General features: G+C 47.1%; 3 protein-coding genes across 6 annotated transcripts; 2 read left to right on the top strand and 1 right to left on the bottom strand.

The window, feature by feature from the left end:
• The first annotated feature begins 2 nt into the window (after positions 1-2).
• Positions 3-12,442, top strand: HARS1 (histidyl-tRNA synthetase 1). 4 transcript variants are annotated; one of them, XM_004381086.3, is made up of 13 exons: positions 3-148; positions 431-520; positions 4,243-4,362; positions 6,818-6,913; positions 7,569-7,694; positions 8,373-8,480; positions 8,625-8,723; positions 8,947-9,040; positions 9,224-9,351; positions 9,459-9,701; positions 11,210-11,326; positions 11,528-11,674; positions 12,048-12,442. In XM_004381086.3, exons 1-13 carry the CDS (start codon positions 59-61, stop codon positions 12,117-12,119), a joined length of 1,530 nt encoding a protein of 509 aa, XP_004381143.1. In that variant the 5' UTR covers positions 3-58; the 3' UTR covers positions 12,120-12,442. The 4 variants fall into 4 exon arrangements, with proteins under 4 accessions (XP_004381143.1, XP_023591387.1, XP_023591386.1 ...); XM_023735619.1 differs by lacking the exon at positions 431-520 and adding an exon at positions 550-922 and having other exon boundaries at positions 28-148; positions 12,048-12,440; XM_023735618.1 differs by having other exon boundaries at positions 107-148; positions 431-922; positions 12,048-12,440.
• Positions 12,443-12,733: 291 nt separating this feature from the next.
• On the top strand, positions 12,734-15,113 carry DND1 (DND microRNA-mediated repression inhibitor 1). The gene is made up of 4 exons (XM_004381085.2): positions 12,734-12,874; positions 13,011-13,128; positions 13,515-13,976; positions 14,635-15,113. The coding sequence occupies exons 1-4, from the start codon at positions 12,851-12,853 to the stop codon at positions 15,084-15,086; spliced, it is 1,056 nt and encodes a 351-aa protein (XP_004381142.1). The 5' UTR covers positions 12,734-12,850; the 3' UTR covers positions 15,087-15,113.
• Positions 15,110-20,666, bottom strand: WDR55 (WD repeat domain 55). Its single transcript, XM_004381084.2, has 7 exons — positions 20,444-20,666; positions 17,318-17,418; positions 17,144-17,231; positions 16,846-17,025; positions 16,652-16,751; positions 16,396-16,565; positions 15,110-16,308 (listed from the first exon to the last, which is right to left on the bottom strand). Exons 1-7 carry the CDS (start codon positions 20,629-20,631, stop codon positions 15,993-15,995), a joined length of 1,143 nt encoding a protein of 380 aa, XP_004381141.1. The 5' UTR covers positions 20,632-20,666; the 3' UTR covers positions 15,110-15,992.
• Positions 20,667-22,339: the final 1,673 nt, after the last annotated feature.

Below are 22,339 nucleotides of genomic sequence, written 5' to 3'. Positions count from 1 at the left end.
TAAGACTGCGGCGACGGCGGCCGATCTAGATAGCCGGCAGCTCGAGTTGGCAGACGGCATGGCAGAGCGTGCGGCCCTGGAGGAGCTGGTGCGACTTCAGGGAGAGCGCGTCCGGGCCCTGAAGCAGCAGAAGGCCAAAGCCGAGAAGGTGCGGCCTGGGCTGCGGGGGCTGGCTGATCTGGGGAGAGGCCAAGGCAAGGCCAGGGAGGACCTGAAACGGGGTGGTCTGGAGAGAGGACAGGGATGTGGGGGAAGGGACTGGGCTGATAGGGAGTAGGTCTGGCTGGGCGGGAGGAGGCCGAGAGAAGCAAAGCTAGGCCCAAGGAGAGAGAGCTGCCCCAGGTCCTGACGAGGGAGGGGTATTGAATGAATGGCGGGGGAGAGTGGGGAGTGGCAGATAGATAGCCCATCGCCTCCTTTCCGTACACAGATAGAGGAGGAGGTGGCAAAACTCCTGAAACTGAAGGCACAGCTGGGCCCTGATGAAGGGAAACAGAAGTTTGTGCTCAAAACCCCCAAGGTAAATTTCATCCCTCTTACCGCCTCCAGTCCCATCCTCCAGGACGCATGTGCCTGTTTCTTCGAACCAACTCACTGAGGAGAATCTGAAATACTGCCAAGGAAACACAGTTGCTCTGGGCACTGGGCTGGACTGGACTCCACCTGGGTCGTTCTGGGATGACACTAAGTGATGGCAGAAACTAGGCCAGCTGGGTGCTCGGGGGAATCTGCCTGCTGCTGCTACTTCTTTCTTTCAGCAGATATTTACTGAAGGCTTACTATGTGCGTAACATGATACGAAGCAGTGAATATACCGTGGGAACAATATAGCCTGCCCTCAGTGGAGCTTACATTCTACCGAAGAAGACAGATTAGAACAAGTAATCCCACGTATGGATACATAATTACAAATTGTGATAAGGTCTGTCTTCCTGTGTTGAAATGTCACTTTTTAAGGTTGATTACTGGGGCTCTTAAGTTCATTGAGCGGTCCCTTTCTACACACAACTCATGTTCAAAAGTTAACGAGACAGTGTAAAATGCCAAGGCAGTGATCATCAAATGATTACTCAAACTATTAGGTAAAAAAAATTAATGAGGATGTTATGATAAGTCATGTGATGAATCTTAACATCACTAAAAGTAGGAAAACCAGATGTTATGTTCCTCCTGATGTGATGCAATAGGAAGTACACAGCACCACCTATGAAGTATTATTGCCAGGAGAAATTAAATCTAAGTTAAATCAGGCCTTTGGACCTAACTACCAGCTTGTAGGAAATATGGGAGATGGAGGAACATGTTAAATGACATTTCAGGGATATCATCAGCCAAATCTAGGCTGTGAGAAATTCTTTAGGACAAATGACCCAATTTCCTCAACAAGTAAATGACATTTTTAAAAAAAAAGGAAACTGTAGTAGATTAAATAGACATAAGAGACGTAATAAATACAATGCATGGACTACATTTAGAATCTGGTTCAAACAAGCCAACCATAAAAAGATATTTTTAAGGCAATCAGGGAAAATTAAACATGGCTTAAGCATTAGATGATATTAAGCACTTTCTGTTAATTTTGTTGATTGTAGTAAAGATATAGTGGTTTTTTTTAAGTTCTTATGTGTTAGAGAATAAATACTGACGTATTTGTGAAATGTTACAATGTCTGAGGTTTATTTTAAAATACTCCAGAAAAAAAAATGTATATATATATATATATTATATATATATATATATATATATATATATATATATATAGGCTTAGATGAAATAATAATTGCAGATGCTGATGGTTATTGAAGCTGGATTGTTCAATGGATATGTGGTGGTCCTTTGTGCTTTACTTTCTAATGAATGTTTGAAAATTCCCATAATATAATGTTAAAAGAAAGTGAGATGCTGGAGAGCTAATATCCACTTTACTTGTTGAAGCACATTTCTTGACATGTGACTCATATTAACAACACAAAGCTCAGTATTAATGAAAATAGTTTTGACCTTGAAGACCTCTTGAAAGTTTTGTCCAATGATACTGAGACATTATTTGCTCTTTATACTATGTTGGCATTTGCACTGAAGGTGCAAGATTTAATTTTATTGACTCTTGACCCTGAGTACACTCCTTTTCAATATTCTGTATGATGAAATGGAAAATACGCATAAAGCACTTCTGTTGCATTCCAAAGAAAGAAAGCATTTGTGCATTGTGTGAGGTGCAAGCTGAACTAGTTGCTTTTTTCATGGAACACCTTTTTTATTTGAAAGGACAACTGACACACAAACTATGGTTTTTCAGGCTTGGATATTTGGCAGATATTTTCACAAAAATGAACCAACTGAGCCTTGTCACCTCAAGGAAAGCATCTGACAGTATTTGTTGCCAATGATAAAATTCAAACTTTGAAGTGAAAGTTAAAAATTTAGAAAACTTCTATCTTCCACTGTGAGCTTGACAGCTTCTCAATACTTAACTTTCCTGATGAGATCTGTGGTAATACTAATGAATATGACTTCCCATAGTATATAATGAAATGTATCAATATTTGAAGGTCTGTTTAACAGTTAAAAGTGAGTATTTTCCAAATGACTGATGTATGTTATAAAATCATGCATAGGTAAAAGATACATCCAAAGTGCAAAGATAGACCAATGGATTTTAATGTAATGGTATGAAAAGTTCACTGATAGAGTTTCAGAGTCCACATTGCAAACAATCTTTAAAAAACTACTATTTACTTAATTTCAGTGTAGTAGAGGAATAGTCACAGTTGGCTGAAAAGTTTTTTAAAATATTCCTCCCTTTTATAACTGCATCTATGTGAGGCCAATTTTCTTAATGTACTTCAACCAGAACAACATATGACAACTGCTTGAATGCAAAAAGCACATATGAGAACCCAGCTGTCTTCCAGTAAGCCTGACGTTAAAGATTTGCAAAAATGTAAATCAGTGCCGCTCTTCTCACTAATTTTTTTTTTTTTTTTGCTTTGGAAAATAGTTACCTTTTCTTTAAATGTTATTTATGTTAACATTTAATGGATTAATAAGTATTTTTTTAATTTTTGCAGTTTTGGTTTCTAATACTGTAAATATTGATAGGTATAATCCATTTTGGGATCCGTAGTAAATTTTAAGAGTATAAAGAGGCCCTGAGACCATAAGATTTGAGAACTGCTGGGTAGGATATAAAAACCTAGACTAGGTGTTCTGACCTAGAAGTAGAACAGAGTTCTAGTCCTGACTGCCGTAAACTTGCCAAGTGGCCTTAAGTAATGAATTAACTTCTCAACATCCTGTAATTCATCTGTAAAATACAGAAACAAATTAGAGAACTAATAGTATTAATTAAGAAAAGAAAAAAACCTATATTGGGAGAGAAAAGTTGCTTGTAAAATGTGGAATTCAGTTAAGCCAGACTAAGTTTGCTTTGAGCCTGTCAGCAGGTAGGTGTGTTCTATTAGGCAGGGAAATGTTCTGTTATCCCAGAGAGTTTTTAGAAAAACTGCTCACAGAAAAGAGTTCTAAGAATTCTAGAAAATAGAACCAAGCTAAAAAGAGAATTGAATTTAGAAAGTGACAGCAAATGGATGTGAGAATTAATAGGGCCTCCACCCGGCAGCACCACAGAAGAAAGTCCTGGCAATCTGCTTCCGTAAAGAAGCAGTTCTACTCTGGAACACATGGGGTCACCATAAGTAGGAATTAACTCAATAGCAATAGTTTGGTTTTGGTTTTTTGGGTTATATGTACACCTACTCCTCACCGACTCTCTCATTATCCAACATTTTGCATTTATGACAATAGTAAAAGACCTACTGTCCGACTATTTTGCACATTAGAGACGTATGTCTGGCAGTAATGAATGCCAAGGTGCGAGGCAAGAGTGACACTAGCTCTGATGGTTAAGGTTGTGTGTCAGCTTGGCTGGGCCGTGATTCTCAGTGGTTTCGCAGTTATGTGATGATGTAGTCAGCCTCCATTTTGTGATCTGATGTGGTCATTGTCTATTTTCACATAACGCAGGTTTTTGCATAATGACCTGGTCTTTGGAATAACCATGTCAATAAGTGAGGAGTGGATGTACTTGTTTTACAACTTAGTGGCCTGTAGTAAAATCTAAGCTTGGTGCAGATTTGCTTTTCTCATTGTTGAGGTTAACCTTTTATATTGCTGGAGCTTATCATTCTCTGTTTGTTTTTAAATCCCATTCGTGGTTCTTTGGCAAATTTTGACTCCAAGGGCACAAGAGACTACAGTCCCCGGCAGATGGCAGTTCGGGAGAAGGTGTTTGATGTGATAATCAACTGCTTCAAGCGCCATGGTGCAGAAGTAATTGATACACCTGTATTTGAACTAAAGGTAAGGGATGGACAAGGAGAAATTGCATGGTGAGAGAATGGGTATATGAACAACAGAGAGGGTAATAGGATAGAGAGAGCTCCTGTCTTAGTTATATAGTGCTGCTATAACAGAAATACCACAAGTGGGTGGCTTTAACAAACAAATTTATTTTCTCACAGTTTAGGAGGCTAGAAGTCTGAATTCAGGGTGCTGGCTCTAAGAGAAGGCTTTCTTTATCTGTCGTCTCCGGGAAGGTCTTTGTCTTTTCAGCTTGTTTCCTGGTTCCTTGGAGATCAACAGTGTGGCTTGGCATCAATCTTCCCCCATCTCTGCTTCCTTAATCTGCTCCTTTTATATTTTATAAGAGATTGACTCCAGACACACCCTACACTAATCGTGTCCATTAACATAACAAAGATAACCCATTCCCAACTGAGATTATAACCACAGACATAGAGGTTACGATTTACAACACATATTTTTGGGGGACACAGTTCAATCCATAACAGCCCCCACTTCTCATGTGGATACAGACCAGCATTTTCTCCAGTGAGAAGGGAGACAGGACTGGCCTGGAGAGAGAGACCATGCCTTTTATTTACCTTGGTTGTGGCCAGCAGCTTCCAAAAGAAAGCCCTTCTTAAGAGTGGAAGTTGTTATTATGGCTAATGTCTTTGAATTTCATAGCCCCTTTACTAAGGATGTTTTCTAGGTATGTACAAACCTCACGCATATAAAGTATAAATATGCAACCAGTCTCCTATTGATGGACCTTGAAGTTGTTTCCAGTTCTTTGCTGTAAAAAACCAGATTGGATCATTCCCTGCTTAAAACCCAGTGCTCCTGTTGCATTTATAATAAAATCCAAACTCTTTACTTGGGCTTACAAGGCCCTACATGATCTGGCTGCTGCCTCCCTTTCCACCTTATCTCATACTGTTCTTCCCCTTGCACACCGTGCTATTCTGGTCTTCTTTCTATTCATGAAACATACTAAGTGTATTTCTACCTCAGGGCCTTTGTTCTTCCTCTTTCCTCTTCCCGAATCCCCTTTTCCCCCAGCTCTTTGCTTGACTTTAATTTCAGATTAGAGGTTGTAGATTTTAATTTCAGATCTCAGCTAAAATGCCATTCCTCAGAAAACCGTCTTCAACTACTCTGTCCAAAGTAGCCCTTTACTCTTATCACATCAACTTGTTTTACTTCCTTTAGAGGAATCTATCACTATCTGAAATTATCTGTTAATTCGTTTCTTTGCATTAATGTATTGCTTTTCTCTTCTGAGTACAGAACATCTATGAGGGCATGGATCACCTTTGTCTTGTTCATTGACATACACTCTGCTTAGAACAATGGCTGATAATAGTAGGCATATGTCTGCAGGGTAAATTCATAGAAATGAAATTGCTGAGTCAATAGATTGTATCCACTAATACTTTTATCATCCATTGTATGAGTATTTCTTTTTCTACACATTGGAATTTTCAGGCTTTTTAATCTTTGCCAGTCTGGTAGGTGAAATGTTACCTGGTTGGAGATATCATTGCTGTAACTACCTTAAAGCATTCTCAGTTTGGCTTTGACATTGTTCAAATCTCAGGCGTCATAAAAACATTCATGCTTGTTGATCTAGTAGCCCACTCCCAGGAATTTAGCCTCAAGAAAAGAAAAAAAAGCTATGTTCCCAGATACGTTTACCAAAATATTATGAAAAATTTTTTTTAATCGGAATTACCTAAACAGCTAACAGTGTAACACTGTCGTTGTTAGGTGCTGTCAAGTTGGTTCCGACTCATAGCAACCCTATGTACAACAGAATGAAACACTGCCCAGTCCTGCATCATCCTCACAATCCTTGTTATGCTTGAGCCCATTATTGCAGCTATTGTGTCAGTCCATCTCATTAAGGGTCTTCCTCTTTTTCGCTGAGTCTCTACTTTAGCAAGCATGATGTCCTTCTCCAGGGACTGATCCCTCCTGATAACATGTCTAAAGTTTGTGAGACATAGTTTCGCCACCCTAGCTTCTAACGAGCATTCTGGTTCTACTTCTTCCAAGACAGATTTATTCATTCTTTTGGCAGTCCGTGGTATATTCAATATTCTTTGCCAACACCACAATTCAAAGGCGTCAGTTCTTCTTCGGTCTTCCTTATTCATCGTCCAGCTTTTGCATGCATATGAGGTGAACACTAGGGCGAAGGAATTACAAAACTTCTTCTGAATGGAATATTGTGCAGCTTTAAAAAAATACTTCAACTGTGTCACAAAATGAAAATGTGATAAGTGGAAAATCAACACAAAATTGATGTTTCCTTTTGATGATAATTACATAAGTATTGAATTAGAGAGCAGAGCGAAATGTAGAGAAGTTGAAGTCAGTGATGATACAGTCATGACTTTTTGTTTCCAAAACTTCCTTTTATGTATTGTTATAGTTGTCATTGAGACCACATTTCTTTATTTTTCTCTAGGAAACACTGACTGGAAAGTATGGGGAAGACTCTAAGCTTATCTATGACCTGAAGGACCAGGGTGGAGAGCTGCTGTCCCTTCGCTATGACCTCACTGTATCTTTCTAAACCTGGGCTCTTGACACTTTGGATGGATTGGCTCTCACTGAGCTAGGACTATCTCTAGCCTCAGGTTTGAGGACAGGCAGACATAGGTAGGATCAAATATGAGGCCTTTGGCAATCAGGAATTATTTCCTTGAGCCGAGAGTGGGACTTTGGCTAACCAAAATATAGCCTTAGAAATCTTCCAGAACCTGAGTGAGACCTCAGCTTTATGCCAGGGTCCAATTCCGACTCTACCAACAATCCCCTGGCTCCATAATACCTCTCCCTTCCTCTGTCCAGTGGACAAAGTCCTCCTTAATTGGCCAACAATACTTTTCTCTTACATCCAAGCTATGTCAGCGAGCCATCTGCTTTGAGATCCCAGATGAGGCCCTTTTCTCTGCTGCTTGGCCCATCTGCCCAGCCCCTTGCGATGCTCAGCATAGCCCAGGGAGACACTACCAAAGAAAAAGGAGCCTTAACTTTGTTTGAGACTTTAACTGCCCCTCTTGATTCTTTCTGATATTCAGAAATGCTGTTACTCTTATGGGCGGTGGTTTAACTGGTACAGTGAGGGTTTAGACCTCAGCTTCTGTTGGTGGTGATAACCAACTTCCAGACTGGTTGTGATAGGAGGGACTTTCTCCTTAACCCTTTGTCGTCAGGTTCCTTTTGCTCGATATTTGGCAATGAATAAACTGACCAACATTAAACGCTACCACATAGCAAAGGTGTATCGGCGGGATAACCCAGCCATGACTCGCGGCCGATATCGGGAATTCTACCAGTGTGTGAGTGTTGGGAAACTGTGGGGCAGAATGGGTAACAGGCCCTCCCTCAAGCCGACAGAATCTATTGAATACTTATGGTGTCCTGAGCAAACTGGATGCCCCAGATAATGATAACTCATAGGTTTCTTTGGTGTTTTCATACAGATTTCAAAACAGCCCTGTAGGGAGGGCATGACAGGATTATTATCTGCATTTTACCCAGTAAGCAAACTCAAGACTAGCAAGGTGAAGAGATCATAGGGATAAGAAAGGTAAAGTCAGGACTAGAGCTCTTGGTTCATTGCTCTTTATATTAAACCACATTGATAGGATCACAGCAGAGGACAGGGAAATTGGATTTGAGGTAGCAAATCATCCAGATTGAAGGCAGAGCTTCTGGATGAGTAGAGAAAATGGCTGGCTAAGGACTAAGGATTGATAATTGCCCACAGCAGTAGGAGGAGTTGAGGAAGAAGTAAATGAGTGAGATAATGAAGGAATAGTCTAGCTAGAAAGGAAACTAGGACTGGTGAGAGGCCCAAGAATGCCAGAGTTTTCCATTGGGCTAATGATCAGACATAGAGAATGAAGTAGGTGTGTGCTTCAGTGTACAGGCCCTCATAGAGAACAGAGCTCCCAAGAGTCCTCCTTAAGAAGACTGAACCCTAACTGTACCTCTAACTATCCCTCTGCCTGCAGGATTTTGACATTGCTGGACAATTTGACTCCATGATCCCTGATGCAGAGTGCTTGAAGATCATGTGCGAGATCCTGAGTTCACTTCAGCTAGGCAACTTCCTGGTCAAGGTCAGAGCCAACTGGACTGGGAAAGCAAAGTTGGGCCTGGCCTCTCACAGGAGAAGGGCCTTGTGCAGAGAGACCAGTAGCCTAAGTGCACAGTGCTATTGAGGATCATGTGAAGAAATGAGATCCCCTCCTCATTCCCTACAGGTGAATGACCGGCGCATCTTAGATGGGATGTTTGCCATCTGTGGTGTTCCTGATAGCAAGTTCCGTACCATCTGCTCCTCGGTGGACAAGCTGGACAAGGTAACAACCCAGACACCTGACTCCTCTTTTTCCCAGATCCCACTGTGCCTTGGGAAATGGAAAACAAGTTTAGGAGAGAGAGGTACCTGCCTCTACATCCATAAGAGGAAGCTTAGTCCCAGGATATAGGTTGAAGTGCAGCTTCTGCTCCATTGCTGCCCCCAAGAAAGGTCCACACTTGGGGAAGCTGCCCAGGAGTCTCTGACTGGTGTCTGTCTGCCAGGTGTCCTGGGAGGAAGTGAAGAATGAGATGGTGGGAGAGAAGGGCCTAGCACCTGAGGTGGCTGACCGCATTGGGGACTATGTCCAGCAGCATGGTGAGTGGCAGAACCCAGCCTCCCCAGTGGTGGTCCCACTGCTGTCCGTCCTAAAGTTGCAACTCTTCCCTGTGTGTATGTCCGCACATGCATACACATGCATGCGGGTAGAGTCCAGGCAAAAAGCCAGAGTCCCTACCTTCTTTGTTGTCAGTCGTCTGGCTCATTAATCTGTCTCTCCAGGTGGAGTATCCCTGGTGGAACAGCTGCTCCATGATCCTAAACTGTCCCAGAACAAGCAGGCCTTGGAGGGCCTGGGAGACCTGAAATTGCTGTTTCAGTACCTGACCCTGTTTGGCATTGCTGACAAGGTGAGTCAAGTTGGAGGCAAGAGGGTGCCCCTAGCTGAGCTCTGGGGCTTCAGGTCTGGTACTAACCTGACCCTCATCTGGTACTGACCATGTCCTTGTCCCCACAGATCTCCTTCGACCTGAGCCTTGCTCGAGGACTAGACTACTATACTGGAGTGATCTATGAGGCAGTGCTGCTACAGACCCCAGTGCGGGCAGGGGAAGAACCCCTGGGCATGGGCAGTGTGGCTGCTGGTGGACGCTATGATGGGCTGGTTGGCATGTTTGACCCCAAAGGGCGCAAGGTGCCATGCGTGGGGCTCAGCATTGGGGTGGAGCGGATCTTCTCCATCGTGGAGCAGAGGCTGGAGGTAGGTCCTGGAGAGTGGGTAGATGACAGCACTTGAGCTGTCTTCTTTGAATTCCAAAGGGGCAGGTGTTATTGCTTTAGTCAAGTACATGTCTGAGCCCCTGGGATCCCTCAGAGGCCTGCCTTGGCTCTCTAGCACTTATAGTAACACCAAAGAAGCCCCATACGGCCTCCTTTGTTGCTGCTGCTCTTAACTGACTGGTTGCTTTCATCCTGTTGGAGAGCCTCTGGCAGTAACCTTCCCACTGGTCCCATCCCTTCTCTCTAGGGTAGAACCATGCATGTTTCCCAGTTGAGGTCACTGTTCCAGTAGGCATCTCATGTTGTAGGAACTATTATCGTAGTTACCTAGTGCTGCTGTAGCAGAAATACATAAGCTGGTGGCCTTAAAGAACAGAAATTTATTTTCTCACAGTTCTGCAGTCTAAAAGTCCAAATCAGGGTCTCGGCTAGGTCAATTCCTTCTTTGTCGGTAGGGGTCCCTTGGTTCCTTGGCTTGTAGATGATCCTCACATGGCATCTGTCTTTGTGTGTGTGTGTGTGTGTGTGTGTGTGTCTGTCTGTCTCTCTGTCTCTCTGTCTGTCTGATCTGCCCTTTTTATAACTCAGAAGTGATCAGATCTAGAACCCACCCTATTTGGGTATGATATAACTAATATAACACAGAAAACACTATTTCCAAACAGGATTACATCCACAAGTACAGGGGTTAGAATTCCAACATATATTTTGCAGGGGGAAGACACAGTTTGATCCATAACAAGTGTGAAAGCAGTTTTCCAGAAAAAGAGGAGGGGCAGCAGCAGCATTCTCCCCACAACATACACACACCCTGAGTTGTGCCCTGTGGCTGAAGTAGAAGAGACATAGTCTTTAGTGGGCAGATAGTAAGTAGGGACTAGAACTACCAGGGGTGGTTTGATTGCCCAGGATTGGGTTAATAGTGTCACTTCTGGATGAATGTTCTTGTGGGCTCTTAAGGTACTAGATGGAGATAAGCTCAAACAAACAAAAATCCCATTGCCATCAAGTCGATTCTGACTCATAGTGGCCCTATAGGACAGAGCAGAACTGCCCCATAGGGTTTTCAAGGCTGTAAATCTTTGTGGAAGCAGACTGCCACACCTTTCTCCCACTGAGCAGCTGGTGGGTTCGAACCACCAACCTTTTGGTTAGCAGCTGAGCGCTTTACCCACTGTGCCATCAGGTTTCCTGGAAATGAGCTCAAGATTACTGTAATTAAGCTACCTTGGTTTTTTCATTTGCCCTTGCCCTAGATTATTTATTTTGACAAGTCATATGTACAAGCCAGTCAGTTCATTTCTTATATTTTCTAAGAGCTATCCTGTGTCCAGTTGCTCGATGATGAGAAAACTGGGCCCCTGTCCTGGTGGAGCTTGCTGAGTTAGGCCTAGTCTCTCAGAATCTTGACTACAGCCTGCTCTGTTTACTCCTTGAAGATGTTATAAAGGCTAGCCCCGCTGTGACTCTTATCTGCCCATTTCTCAGGCTTTGGAGGAGAAGGTACGGACCACAGAGACACAGGTGCTTGTGGCATCTGCACAGAAGAAGCTGCTGGAAGAGAGACTGAAGCTCGTCTCAGAGCTATGGGATGCTGGGATCAAGGTACAGGTGGCAAGCCCCAGGGTGGGAGCACACTTGGGAGTACTGGGCACAAGCTAAATAAAAGCTCATATAGAGTGACTCCTGCCATTACTGTGATTTCTTGGGGTAGAGCTGAGAGCAAAGTGCCAGCCTGGGCCCCCAGAAGGTTTTCCCTGAGGGCAGCAGAAGCCAGCATTCATCTTCTCTCCTGGTCCTTCACAGGCCGAGCTGCTCTACAAGAAGAACCCAAAATTACTGAACCAGTTGCAGTACTGTGAGGAGGCAGGCATCCCACTGGTGGCCATCATCGGAGAACAGGAACTCAAGGACGGGGTCATCAAGCTCCGCTCAGTGGCTAGCAGGGAAGAGGTGAGGGGGCAGGCAGGAAGGCTGAGGGAGAAGGAATGTATTCCATGTTGGCAGGCCCACGTCCATTCAAGACCTGAGCAAAAGCCCAGCATTCATATTAGTCCCACTCATAAAGGACTTAATGGCCTAACACACCGTACAGGCCCAGTAAACGGGATTTGTTCTTATGGTCACGGTAAGGTAAGATCTCTGTCACCCTGTATACAGTGTCTTTCTGGCTCCCCCAAGACGCGCTGTCTACCCTGGGTTGTTTAATGGGTTCCTGTCCCCAGCTGAGCCAACTCTCATGACTAGGGGAAGGAGTGGGTGTTCAGGGAGCCGTAGAGTGGAAGGTGCTCACACCACCTTCTCCTCCCTTCCCCCACCCTGCCAGGTCGACGTCAGAAGAGAAGACCTTGTGGAGGAAATCAAAAAGAGAACAAGCCAGCCCCTCTGCATCTGCTGAACTGAGAAAACTCAGAGCAAAGTGGGACTGGCACTATTTGCGACTAAGATAAAACTCTGCATATGTAGTTAAACAGCTTTGCATATTTCTGTTCCAGCAGGAAGACCTGAAGAATAGTCAGAGCAGAGACTTTTTATTATAACAATTATTTTACTGGTAATCACTGGCAAAAATGGCCAGGTGCTACACCGTTTTCCATGAGGGCCCTGGGGGCCGAATGCATCCTATGCACCTCTGCTATAGGGCCCCGCACCACATGGAGGCGATGCCTCCCCACAACCAATGTCCAACCGTCTAATAAAATGCCGAAACCACTGAAGCCTGCCAGTGTCACCGATGCCTACCCCTGCCTTTCCCATCAGAGCCTGGGCATCCTCTCATTCAGGCCACTTTAGTGGTGGCAAATGGGAAGAAAGCCTTACAGTAGGCCCTACAGGCCCTTTCCCAGGGTGAAGGACGGCCCTCGGTTCTTGCCTCCAGCGTCCACTCGGTGCCAGTTCGTGAGCCACTTAGGCGGTGGGGTTGCTCGCATACTCACCCAGTAGGGTTTATAGCTTTCACCTGTGGGTCCGAGGGTCCAAGGCGCACGTGCGGTGGGTATCTCCACCCCCTTGGGAGGCGGGGTCGTTTTCAGAACCAATGAGAGATTGGGGGATGGAGAGACGGGAAGCTTCCAGAGGCCGATGGGGAGGAAGTTATAAAGAGGGTACGGGCGGGCTAGCGGGACGGCCATGCAGTCCAAGCGGGAGTGTGAGGTAAGTAGTTGGCGATGAAGGGGAGCCATCACCCTGCACTTGCGCAGGGCAGCGGGGCTACGGGGGTGCCAGCCCCACAAGCGAGGCGTAGATGGGCTGGGCGAACCACCATTCCATCCTGCTCTTTCCCTCTCAGCTATGGTGTGAGAGGGTGAATCCAGAGAACAAGGCGGCGTTGGAGGCGTGGGTCAGGGAGACAGGCATCCGACTGGTGCAGGTGAACGGGCAGAGGAAGTATGGCGGGCCACCCCCAGGTACGGTAGCCCCAGCCCCTGCGCCTGCCAAGTTTTTCCAGCCTGTACGGCCCCGACCAGCCCCTTTTGGGGGAGGGGCCTATTCCCAGGCTCCACGGTCAAAAACCCCTAACTACCCGGATTTAAACCCCAAGTAGATGAGGCACGAAACTGCTTTTCTATGGCTCCCCAGCCACCCGTCCCCTCGAGGAAGGGAGCCAGTTTAAAGGTGAATACATTCTGCGCCAGCCCCGGAGTTAGCTCAGTCACCTAATTATGCCAACGGCCCCAGAGTATGGATGTTGTACCCATTTCACAGGCGTTTGCACCCTTTTACGCGGGTCCCTGGGCCCCGAACAACCATCACGGTGTATGACGGTGCCCCCCTCCCTGCCCGTTTGTCCCAGGCTGGGTGGGCAGCCCACCGCCGGCCGGGTCGGAGGTGTTCATCGGGCGGCTGCCCCAGGACGTGTACGAGCACCAGCTGATCCCGCTGTTCCAGCGGGTGGGCCGCCTCTACGAGTTCCGCTTGATGATGACCTTCAGCGGCCTGAACCGCGGCTTCGCCTACGCCCGCTACAGCTCGCGGCGTGGGGCACAGGCTGCCATCGCCACACTGCACAACCACCCGCTTCGGCCGTCCTGCCCGCTGCTCGTGTGCCGCAGCACGGAGAAGTGCGAGCTGAGCGTGGACGGGCTGCCGCCGGGTCTGAGCCGCCGGGCGCTAATGCTCGCGCTGCAGCCGCTGGGCTCTGGCCTGCAGGAGGCGCTGCTGCTGCCCAGCCCCGGGCCGGCGCCCGCACAGATCGCGCTGCTGAAGTTCAGTTCGCACCGCGCCGCTGCCATGGCCAAAAAGGCCCTAGTGGAAGGTACGGGATGGAGGCTACTGGGCAGCTGGTTGGGGCCAAGCTTTTTCTGCCAGGCGCTTTACCTATACAAGGCAGCATAGCATGTCAATCTGCAAGATTCTTAGGGTCAAGCATGCCTGAGTTTGCGACCTTACAATATTTCCAATGGTGCTACCAGCTGCCACTTACCTAAACCTAATACTTCCGTGCATTATTTCCAGATTTAATCCTCAACACTCCAATGAAACAGTTACGTTTTCTCCCTCTTTAGAAGTAAGTTTGAGAAATGGACTTGCCCAAGGCAGTCCAACTGAGCCTACTTTTTATCCACTATAAAACTTGCTTCCTCACACTGTTGTGAGAAGTAACTTTTAGGACATAGTACTTAGCACATTTCCTGACTCAAACCAAGCGTTCACAGTAGAGGTTAGCTATTAAGATGGTAATGAAGTAGACCTGCCCCAACCAGTACTCCAAGGAAACTTAGAATGCAGCAAATATTACACCTTTATAAATAGTGATACCTGGAGACGTTATTTAACTTGCCCAAGGTCGCTCCAGGTGGAAATGGGGAGACTAGAAATTAAATCCAGGCCTGTGTGGCTCCCAAAGGCTCACAGGGTCTGGGGACTTAGGCCCAGGGCTCAGACCTGCCCTTGTCTCTGCCTCTGTCTTACAGGACACTCGTGCTTCTGTGGAGAGCAGGTGACTGTGGAGTGGCTCAAGCCAGACCTGAAGCAGCGACTCCGCCAGCAGCTTGTGGGTCCCTCCCTACGGTACCTACAGCCAGAGGGCAGCCGATTGGCCCTAGGCAGGAACAAGCTAGAGCCCCAAGGGGCTCGGGCTGCCCTGCAGCTGCTGTGCCAGCAGATGAAGCTGGGCAGCCCTGTGTTCCTCACCAAGTGCTTAGGCACAGGCCCTGCTGGCTGGCACCGCTTCTGGTACCAGGTGGTGATCCCTGGGCATCCAGTGCCCTTCAGCGGCCTTATATGGGTTGTGCTGGCCCCAGATGGGCAGGATGGGCATGAGGTGGCCAAGGATGCCGTGTCCGCACGGCTGCTAGAGGTGCTGAGTGAGTCTGGGGCCAGCCTTCTGTGCTCTGCTGAGGCAGGTACCATGGTTAAGCAGTGACCCCATCCTTTCTCCACAGGCAACCTGAATGGGTAGGCAGAGCCTGTATCAGTCCCCAGCCCAGCAGGCCTGGGTGGCCACCATCTAAGCCCAAAATGGAGAGGGGCAGAGCCCCATAGCACCTGGGGGCAGCTCAGGCTTAGCTAAGTTGTGATGAAGGATCTGGCCCTGCTCCCAACCCAGGGTCTAACCTGACTTGGTGGTCTTCCTTGGCAATTCCCCGTGTGACACACACACGTTCTTCTCCCTCCTTCCCACAGCTTAGCATGAATCTTCGTTTCTCATTTTCTTAATCTGTCATTTTGGTTAGATTTTATTTGGGGACTAGCTGAGCCAAAGGATCAGAAAATCTGCCCTTTGCCTCCACCACCTGGCATTCTGGTTTTGGTTTATGTATAGTTTCGTGTTTTTCTATGCTGGTTGTATTTATATTAAACCCCTAGTTGGTGTACACTTGTGTCTGTGCCATTTTGCCCCAGCTGAGAGCTTATCATCACACTGGTAGAGTGAGCAGCTGTTATGGGGCAAGGACCCTTCCCTACAGCATTGCCCTGAGTCCCGGGTCTGTGTCTATGCATCTTCTGAGCTGCACAGTGAAAACATACCCCTTGTCGATAAGTCAGTTCTGACTCATGTCGACCCATGTCTTACAGAGTAGCTTGCTTCATAGGATTTTCTTGGCTGTAATCTTTACAGAAGCATATTCCCAGCCCTGCCTTCCACCGTACCAGTGAGTGGGTTTGAACTGCCAACCTTTAGGTTAGCACTTGAATGCAATCCATTTGCGATACCCAGGAACCAGCTGCACAAAGGTATTATAAATATATAGCCTCTCAGGATCAAGCCCAGAAAGCCACTATTCTTGTCCTGTGAGTGAGGACCTGTCCTGAGAGTCGGCTCATCCCCTCAGTCACTGTCCTCCTCACTCTCTTCCCCACGTGTCGTGGAATCCTCTTCCTCCTCCCTCAGCCCTGCAAAGAAGTCATCGGTGCTCCAGGCCTTGCTGCTCAGGGCTCGCAGTGGCCCTCCCTTCTTCTTGCGCCGACGGTAGTCATCTACCACCACAGCCTGCAGCTGGGCCATGTCCCAGAACTTGAGGCGCTGGTCATGGCCACTGCTGGCCAGGAAGTGGCCACAGTGGGAGAGAGCCAGCTCCTCCACGGGCTCCCCAGCGTGCTGGCCTACACTGCCCACCACTCGGTTCGGTAGTATGTTTACAGCCCTGGGCAGGGAGAGAAGCGTGTTAGTACTGGCTGGCTGAGCCTGCCCTGCCCTTCTGTGACCTGAGGGCATTCCTGGCTTCTCTTACCTGATGACTCCATCAGTGGAGCCAGTGCACAGCAGACTCTCAGTGACTGGAACCATGCAGTCGATGGACTCAGCTCTCAGGGCAAAGCGGTCACTCGTGGCCCCAAAGCCATTCCAGTTGAAGAGGTAGATGGTACCTTCACTGGAGCCACAGGCCACCTTCTTCCCACACTACGGGAGACAGGGTAGACTGGGTCTGTGGAGCCACCTCGGACCAAGCCCCTAGCATACCCCTATTCTACTGTATCCAGTTGTACCTTCATGAGGGTGACAGAGGTCAGGTCCCCAGACTGAGGCTCTGACAGCAGCTCAAACCGGCGCCGCTTGATGTTGAAAACGCCAAGGCAGCCATCCCCACTGTAGAAAGCAGAGCAGTAGGCTTGGCCAGATGCTCCCTTTGAGGGAGACGTTTAACAAGGGGAGGAAAGAAGAGGCAGCTTTGAGATTGTACCTGGCTGTCAATAGCAGCTTCTTAGCCGGGTCCAGAGCCATGTCAGCGATGTACTCTTCATGCTGTCGCATTTCCATTAAGGGGCCCTCCTTCCGCTGGTCCCAGAGCCGGACACCACCTGTGTCATCCCCAGTGGCCAGAACATTCTCATCCACCAGCAGCAGAGTGTTGATAGGGGCCCTGGGGACACAGATGTAAAACTTTTCAGAGCAACTTTGTCCCAATAGGGACCCTCCCAGCCCTTGCCTGTCACCTCTTATCTGCACAGGCACACATGCATACAGTTGGCTCCCCTTACCCATGAGCCTTAGAAATGCGTCTTTCCAGTCGGCCCTGCTCCACATCAAGAATGTGGATGGCTTTGTCCTTGGAGACAGTGACAAGTTCTAGCGGGAAAAGGAGCCCAGGTCATGGTTCTGCTCACTGCTCCCTTCCCACCACCACACTGCTGGCTGCCTTCCCCAGTACTTACTCTGCCCATCTTCAGAGAAGACCACAGCCCGGCAGGACTTGAGGTGGTGCCCTGAGGACCAGAGCTCCTTGGTTTCTCCCTCTTGGCAGGAGTAGGAAAAGCTGAGGAGAGGGGATGGGGTTGTGAATGACCTCTGACCCCTCCTAGGATGAACGAAATGCAGAGACCAACCAGACCAACCTTCCACCTACTTACGAGTTCCTGCTTACACACCTCCAAGCCCAAGGAGCTTACCATCCCATTTTCAGTGAACTTCAAATGCTGGATCTTTCATTCAGTATACATTAATTCAAAGTACATTTGCTCAGGGCCTCTTTGTGACCTCCCTCCCACCCCACCCCTCTTTCATCCTTGAAAGACCCAGCCTGGGGAAAGAGTAAGTCTGGACCACTGTGGAGGCCAGAAATGACTGTTTAATTAATGACAGAAGACCAGGCTCAGAAGTTGAAAATGCAGAAATCAATAAGGCAGGGAGGGCTCTTGTTCTCCAGATCTGCAGGAGACATTATGACCAGGTGCTGAAAAGGAGGTAGGATCAAAATAGAGGTGGATCAGAGAAGCACCTTAAGCTGTCTGGAGAGGATCCCTAGTGTCTGCCTTAGAGCAAACCCTCAAAAAGGGCCAAATGAATAACTGACAGTAAACTCCAGGAGAGCAGCACTGGGTCTACTTGTTTGTCCTAGTGCCTAACACAATGCCTTGCATGATAAAGGTGCTTAATAAACATTCACAGATTGAATGAATGTTTGGGAAGGGAGAAGAGAGCACTGGAAAGCAAACTAAGGTGATGATATGTGTGTTGGATCTTGAAAAATAAACAGGAGTTCACCTGGCAGACATCAATATTCCTTCTAGGGCAGAGACAAGGAATGGGGAGGGTTCAAGTGGCAAGAAAGTGGCATGACTGAGTCTGGACAGATAGGCTGAACTGGGCTGGAGACCATATAGGCCACACAGAGGTCTGAATTTAATCCTATGGGGAAAAGGGGTCTCTTCAGAATGGTCATGGGGAGAAGTCAGGGGCCCACCAGAAGGCAGCAACTGAGGGTGGAGAAGGGGAGAACCAAGGGGTGTATTCAAGAGCCTTTGGGAGAGAGCATAGAACTTGATGACTGAAGCAACATGGGGTGGGGGGGTGGAGATCTAGGATGACTCCCAAGCATCTGACACTGTAAATATCAATAGTAGTAGAAGGGAACCAACATTTGTTGAACAACTGTACTCAAGCACTGTACCACTCTGTAAGGTAGGTATTATTAATCCCATTTTCAAAGAAGAGAAAGCAAAAGTTAACTTGACCAAGGCCTTTGCAGCTAATGAAGGAGTTGAAGTTTAAATTCATTAAGTAAATCTTTTTTGTTTATATAACCTTTTTTTTTTTTTAAACTGTGTTAAATATATAGGTAGCAAAACATTTGCCATTTCAACAACCTTCACAGATGTTCACTGAGTAAATCTGACAGCACAACTCTCCTGGTTAAAATCTTCAATGGCATATGTAAAAAAACTTTTTTACTGTGGGGTGAAGTCAAAAAGTTTGGAAAACATTTCTTTAGTGGAGGAGACAAGCATTCAAATAATTACACAAACGGATGTATGATTACACGAAACCAGCTGCCGTCTAGACTCATGGCGACCCCATCTGTGTCGCAGTAGAACAGTGCTCCGTAACGTTTTCAATGGCTGATTTTTTGGAAGTAGACTTCTGGGCCTTTCTTCCTAGGTGTCTCTGGATGAACTAGAACCTCCAACTTTTCTGTTAGCAGCCAAGCACATTTACCGTTTGCACCACCCAGGGATTCCATATGATTAAACCATTGTAGTTTATGAAGGAAAGGTATCTGGTGCCATAGCAACATCTAATAGGTAACTTAATTTAGTCTCAGGCATGGAAGAGGGAAAAGATGCTAAGAAAAGAGGGACAGTAGGTAAAATCAGGGCAAAGGAATTTTCAAGGCAGAAGGAATAGCATGTGCAAAGGAGCTGAGACTTCAAGTTCCACAAAAAGGTGAGGACGAATGAGTACACAAAGGGGAGAGCAGGCAAGGGACAGGTGATCAGGGCTTTAAAAGCCGAAATAAGGAGTTTGGACTTGATCCTAACAGCAGAGCTAAGCCATTGAAGGTTTTGTTGTTGTTTTTGCCAATTCAAGAACTTTTACATGTATAACTCAGTGACACTGACTACATTCTTCATGTTGTGCAACCATTATCATTATCCTTTTCTGAATTATTCCACCACCATTAACATAAACCCCAAACCCAAAAAAACCAAACCCACTGCCGTCGAGTCAATTCTGACTCATAGCGACCCTACAGAACAGAGTAGAACGGCCCCGTAGAGTTTCCAAGGAGCGCCTGATGGATTCGAACTGCACACCTTTCGGTTAGCGGCCGTAGCACTTAACCATTAGCCACCAGGGTTTCCAACATAAACTCAGTGCCCCCTAAACAATAACTCCCCTTTCCCCCCTCCTACCCGCCCCTCTAGCCACTAATAAGCTTTGGTTTCATATAAGTGAGATCATACAGTATTTGTCCTTTTGTGACTGACATTTCACTCAGCATGACAGTTTTCAAGGTTCATCCATGCTGTGGCATGTATCGGGTCTTCACTTCTCTCTATGGCTGAGTAATATTCCATTGTATGTATATAACATATGTTGTTTATCCATTTATGTGTTGATGGATATTTAGGTTGTTTCCACCTTTTGGCTATTGGGAACAGCGCTGCAAAGAACATTGGTGTACCCTTAAAGGGTTTTAATCAATGAAGTAGCCTATCGGATTTGTGTTTTTGAAAGATCAAAGAGAGACGAAAAGCAAAATAAAGGGCTCTGCTGAGCCTGTCGCAGTAAGCCGGTGAGAAATAACATTATCTTGGACTCGTTCTGGTCCTGCTATAGTCTCTCTGCTCCGTTATGACATTCCAGACACTCTGGCCTCTTTTCAGTTATTTTAAAGGATTTCTCTGCAGTAATTTATTGAAAGTCAAATGTTAAAGTATAGGATTTGTTGAGCTTGCAAACTTTCTCTTCTCCCTCCCCGTCCCAGCTCCATCCCCGGGGAGATTCCAGGCTGGGAAGTCCCCGCGCCCACCACGCCCCCAGCCCTGTCCGGCACTCACACGAAGACGTCCCCGTCCACGTCCCCCGCCGCCAATAAGTCGCGGGCCGGATGCAACGCCAGACCGCTGGCCGGGGCTTGCAACACGATGTCTTCCGGGGTGTCCCGAAACCGGGTCGGGGCCTCCGCGGAGTCAGGATCCTCCCCGTAGCTCCCATGCTCTGCAGACTTCTCACAAGAGTCCGCCATGCCCCCCGGGGTTCGATGCTGAACCGCCTATAAGCTGTCAGCCCCACGCAGCCGGAAAAGTGGTCCATGCCGCGCCTCTGCGTCAGGGGCGGGGCGACAGTGGGGGCGGGGCCGGAAACGGCAGCTAGGCGTTTCCGTCGGCCAGAAGAAGCTGGGTCAATCTCAGCTGCGCCGGAGGGGGTGTGCGCTACCGAAGTTGTTGTTGCTAGATGCCACGGATTCATAGCGATCCTGTGTACGACCCACTGCCCGGTCCTGCGCCATGCTCACAATCGTTGTTATGCTTAACCCAATTGTTGCAGCCACTGTATCTGTCTTGTTGAGGGACTTCCTCTTCTTCGCTGACCCTCTACTTTACCAAGCATGATGTCCTTCTCCAGGTACTGATCCCTCCTGATAACATGTCCAAAATATGTGAGACGTAGTCTCGCCATCCGTGCCTTTAAGGAGCATACTTCTTCCGAGACAGATTTGTTTGTTCTTTGGCAGTTCACGGTATATTCAATATTCTTTTCCAACACCACAATTCAAAGGCCTCAGTTCTTCTTCGGTCTTCTTATTCATCCTCCAGCTTTCACATGCATATTAGCCGATTGAAAACACCATCGCTTGTGTCAGGCGCACTTTAGTCCTTACAGTGACATCTTTGCTTTTTAACACTTTAAAGAAGTCTGTTGCAGATATGCCCAGTGCAATACATCATTTGACTTCTTGACTGCTGCTTCCATGGGTGTTGATTGTGGAGCCAAGTAAAATGAAATCCTTAACAACTTCAATCTTTTCTCTGTTTATCATAATGTTGCTTATTGGTCCAGTTGTATTTGTTTTTTTTCACCTTATGTTCAGGTGTAATCTACACTGAAGGCTATAGTCTTTGAGCTTCTTCAGGAAGTGCTTAAAGTCCTCTTCACTTTCAGCAAGCAAAGTTGTGTCATCTGCGTATCGCAGGTTGTTCAGGAGACTTCCTCCGATCCTAATGCCCCAAGGTAGGCTACCTCCTTATCCTGCTGAAGCTGGTGCTTGGGCTAGCTAGACCATGTGATGCTCACTCTCCTCCCTGTTCACTTCATGTAAAGTCATGAACTGTGTATAAGCCCTTTTCCCTCACCCTATACCATCCTGACAGTTTGGTGCTCCCTCTCACAAACCAGTAAAGAGGACTTCATGCTGTTGGGATAGGACAGAGGGACACCAGTCTTTCATGGCATGGTGGAACCCAAGGCCATGGCAAGCAGCAGCCAGGGTGGTCAGGAAGCAGCAAAAGCCCACACCGCGAGAAGACAGCTTGCAGGGGTCGTGGGTGTCAGGCAACCCACGCACATGCTCAAGTTGCTGCCATCAACACTCAACAGCTTCATAGCCAAAGGAACAGTGCTCTGTGCCCCTTCCTACAGTTTGGCTCCTGATGCTCAGCTAGACAGGCTGGCAGTGCTTAGAGCTGATGAGTTGCTGAAGGGGAAAATAGGCACAACTGACATTCTAGACATCCCAGTTACCAAAAGTTCCATAAAAACAGAAGCACTGTACGTGGTGGAGCAGATGAAGAGCATGTGGCCCTGTAGCTGGAGAGAACCAGTTCACATTCCTGTAGTACTGGGCCTTTTAAGACATCTTTTGTGCTGATGCTCACCGCTTTTTAAGGGGGATTAAAGAAGTGAGGCTAGGGACCTCAGAGAGGTTGTATGTACCACTGTGTGCTGAGAGTGAC

Source organism: Trichechus manatus, unplaced genomic scaffold (assembly GCF_000243295.1).
Source record: "Trichechus manatus latirostris isolate Lorelei unplaced genomic scaffold, TriManLat1.0 scaffold00080, whole genome shotgun sequence".
In the NCBI taxonomy this organism is placed as follows: Eukaryota; Metazoa; Chordata; class Mammalia; order Sirenia; family Trichechidae; genus Trichechus; species Trichechus manatus.
Note: the sequence above shows the minus strand (reverse complement) of the source record. Positions and strands in the feature narration are given on the sequence as shown.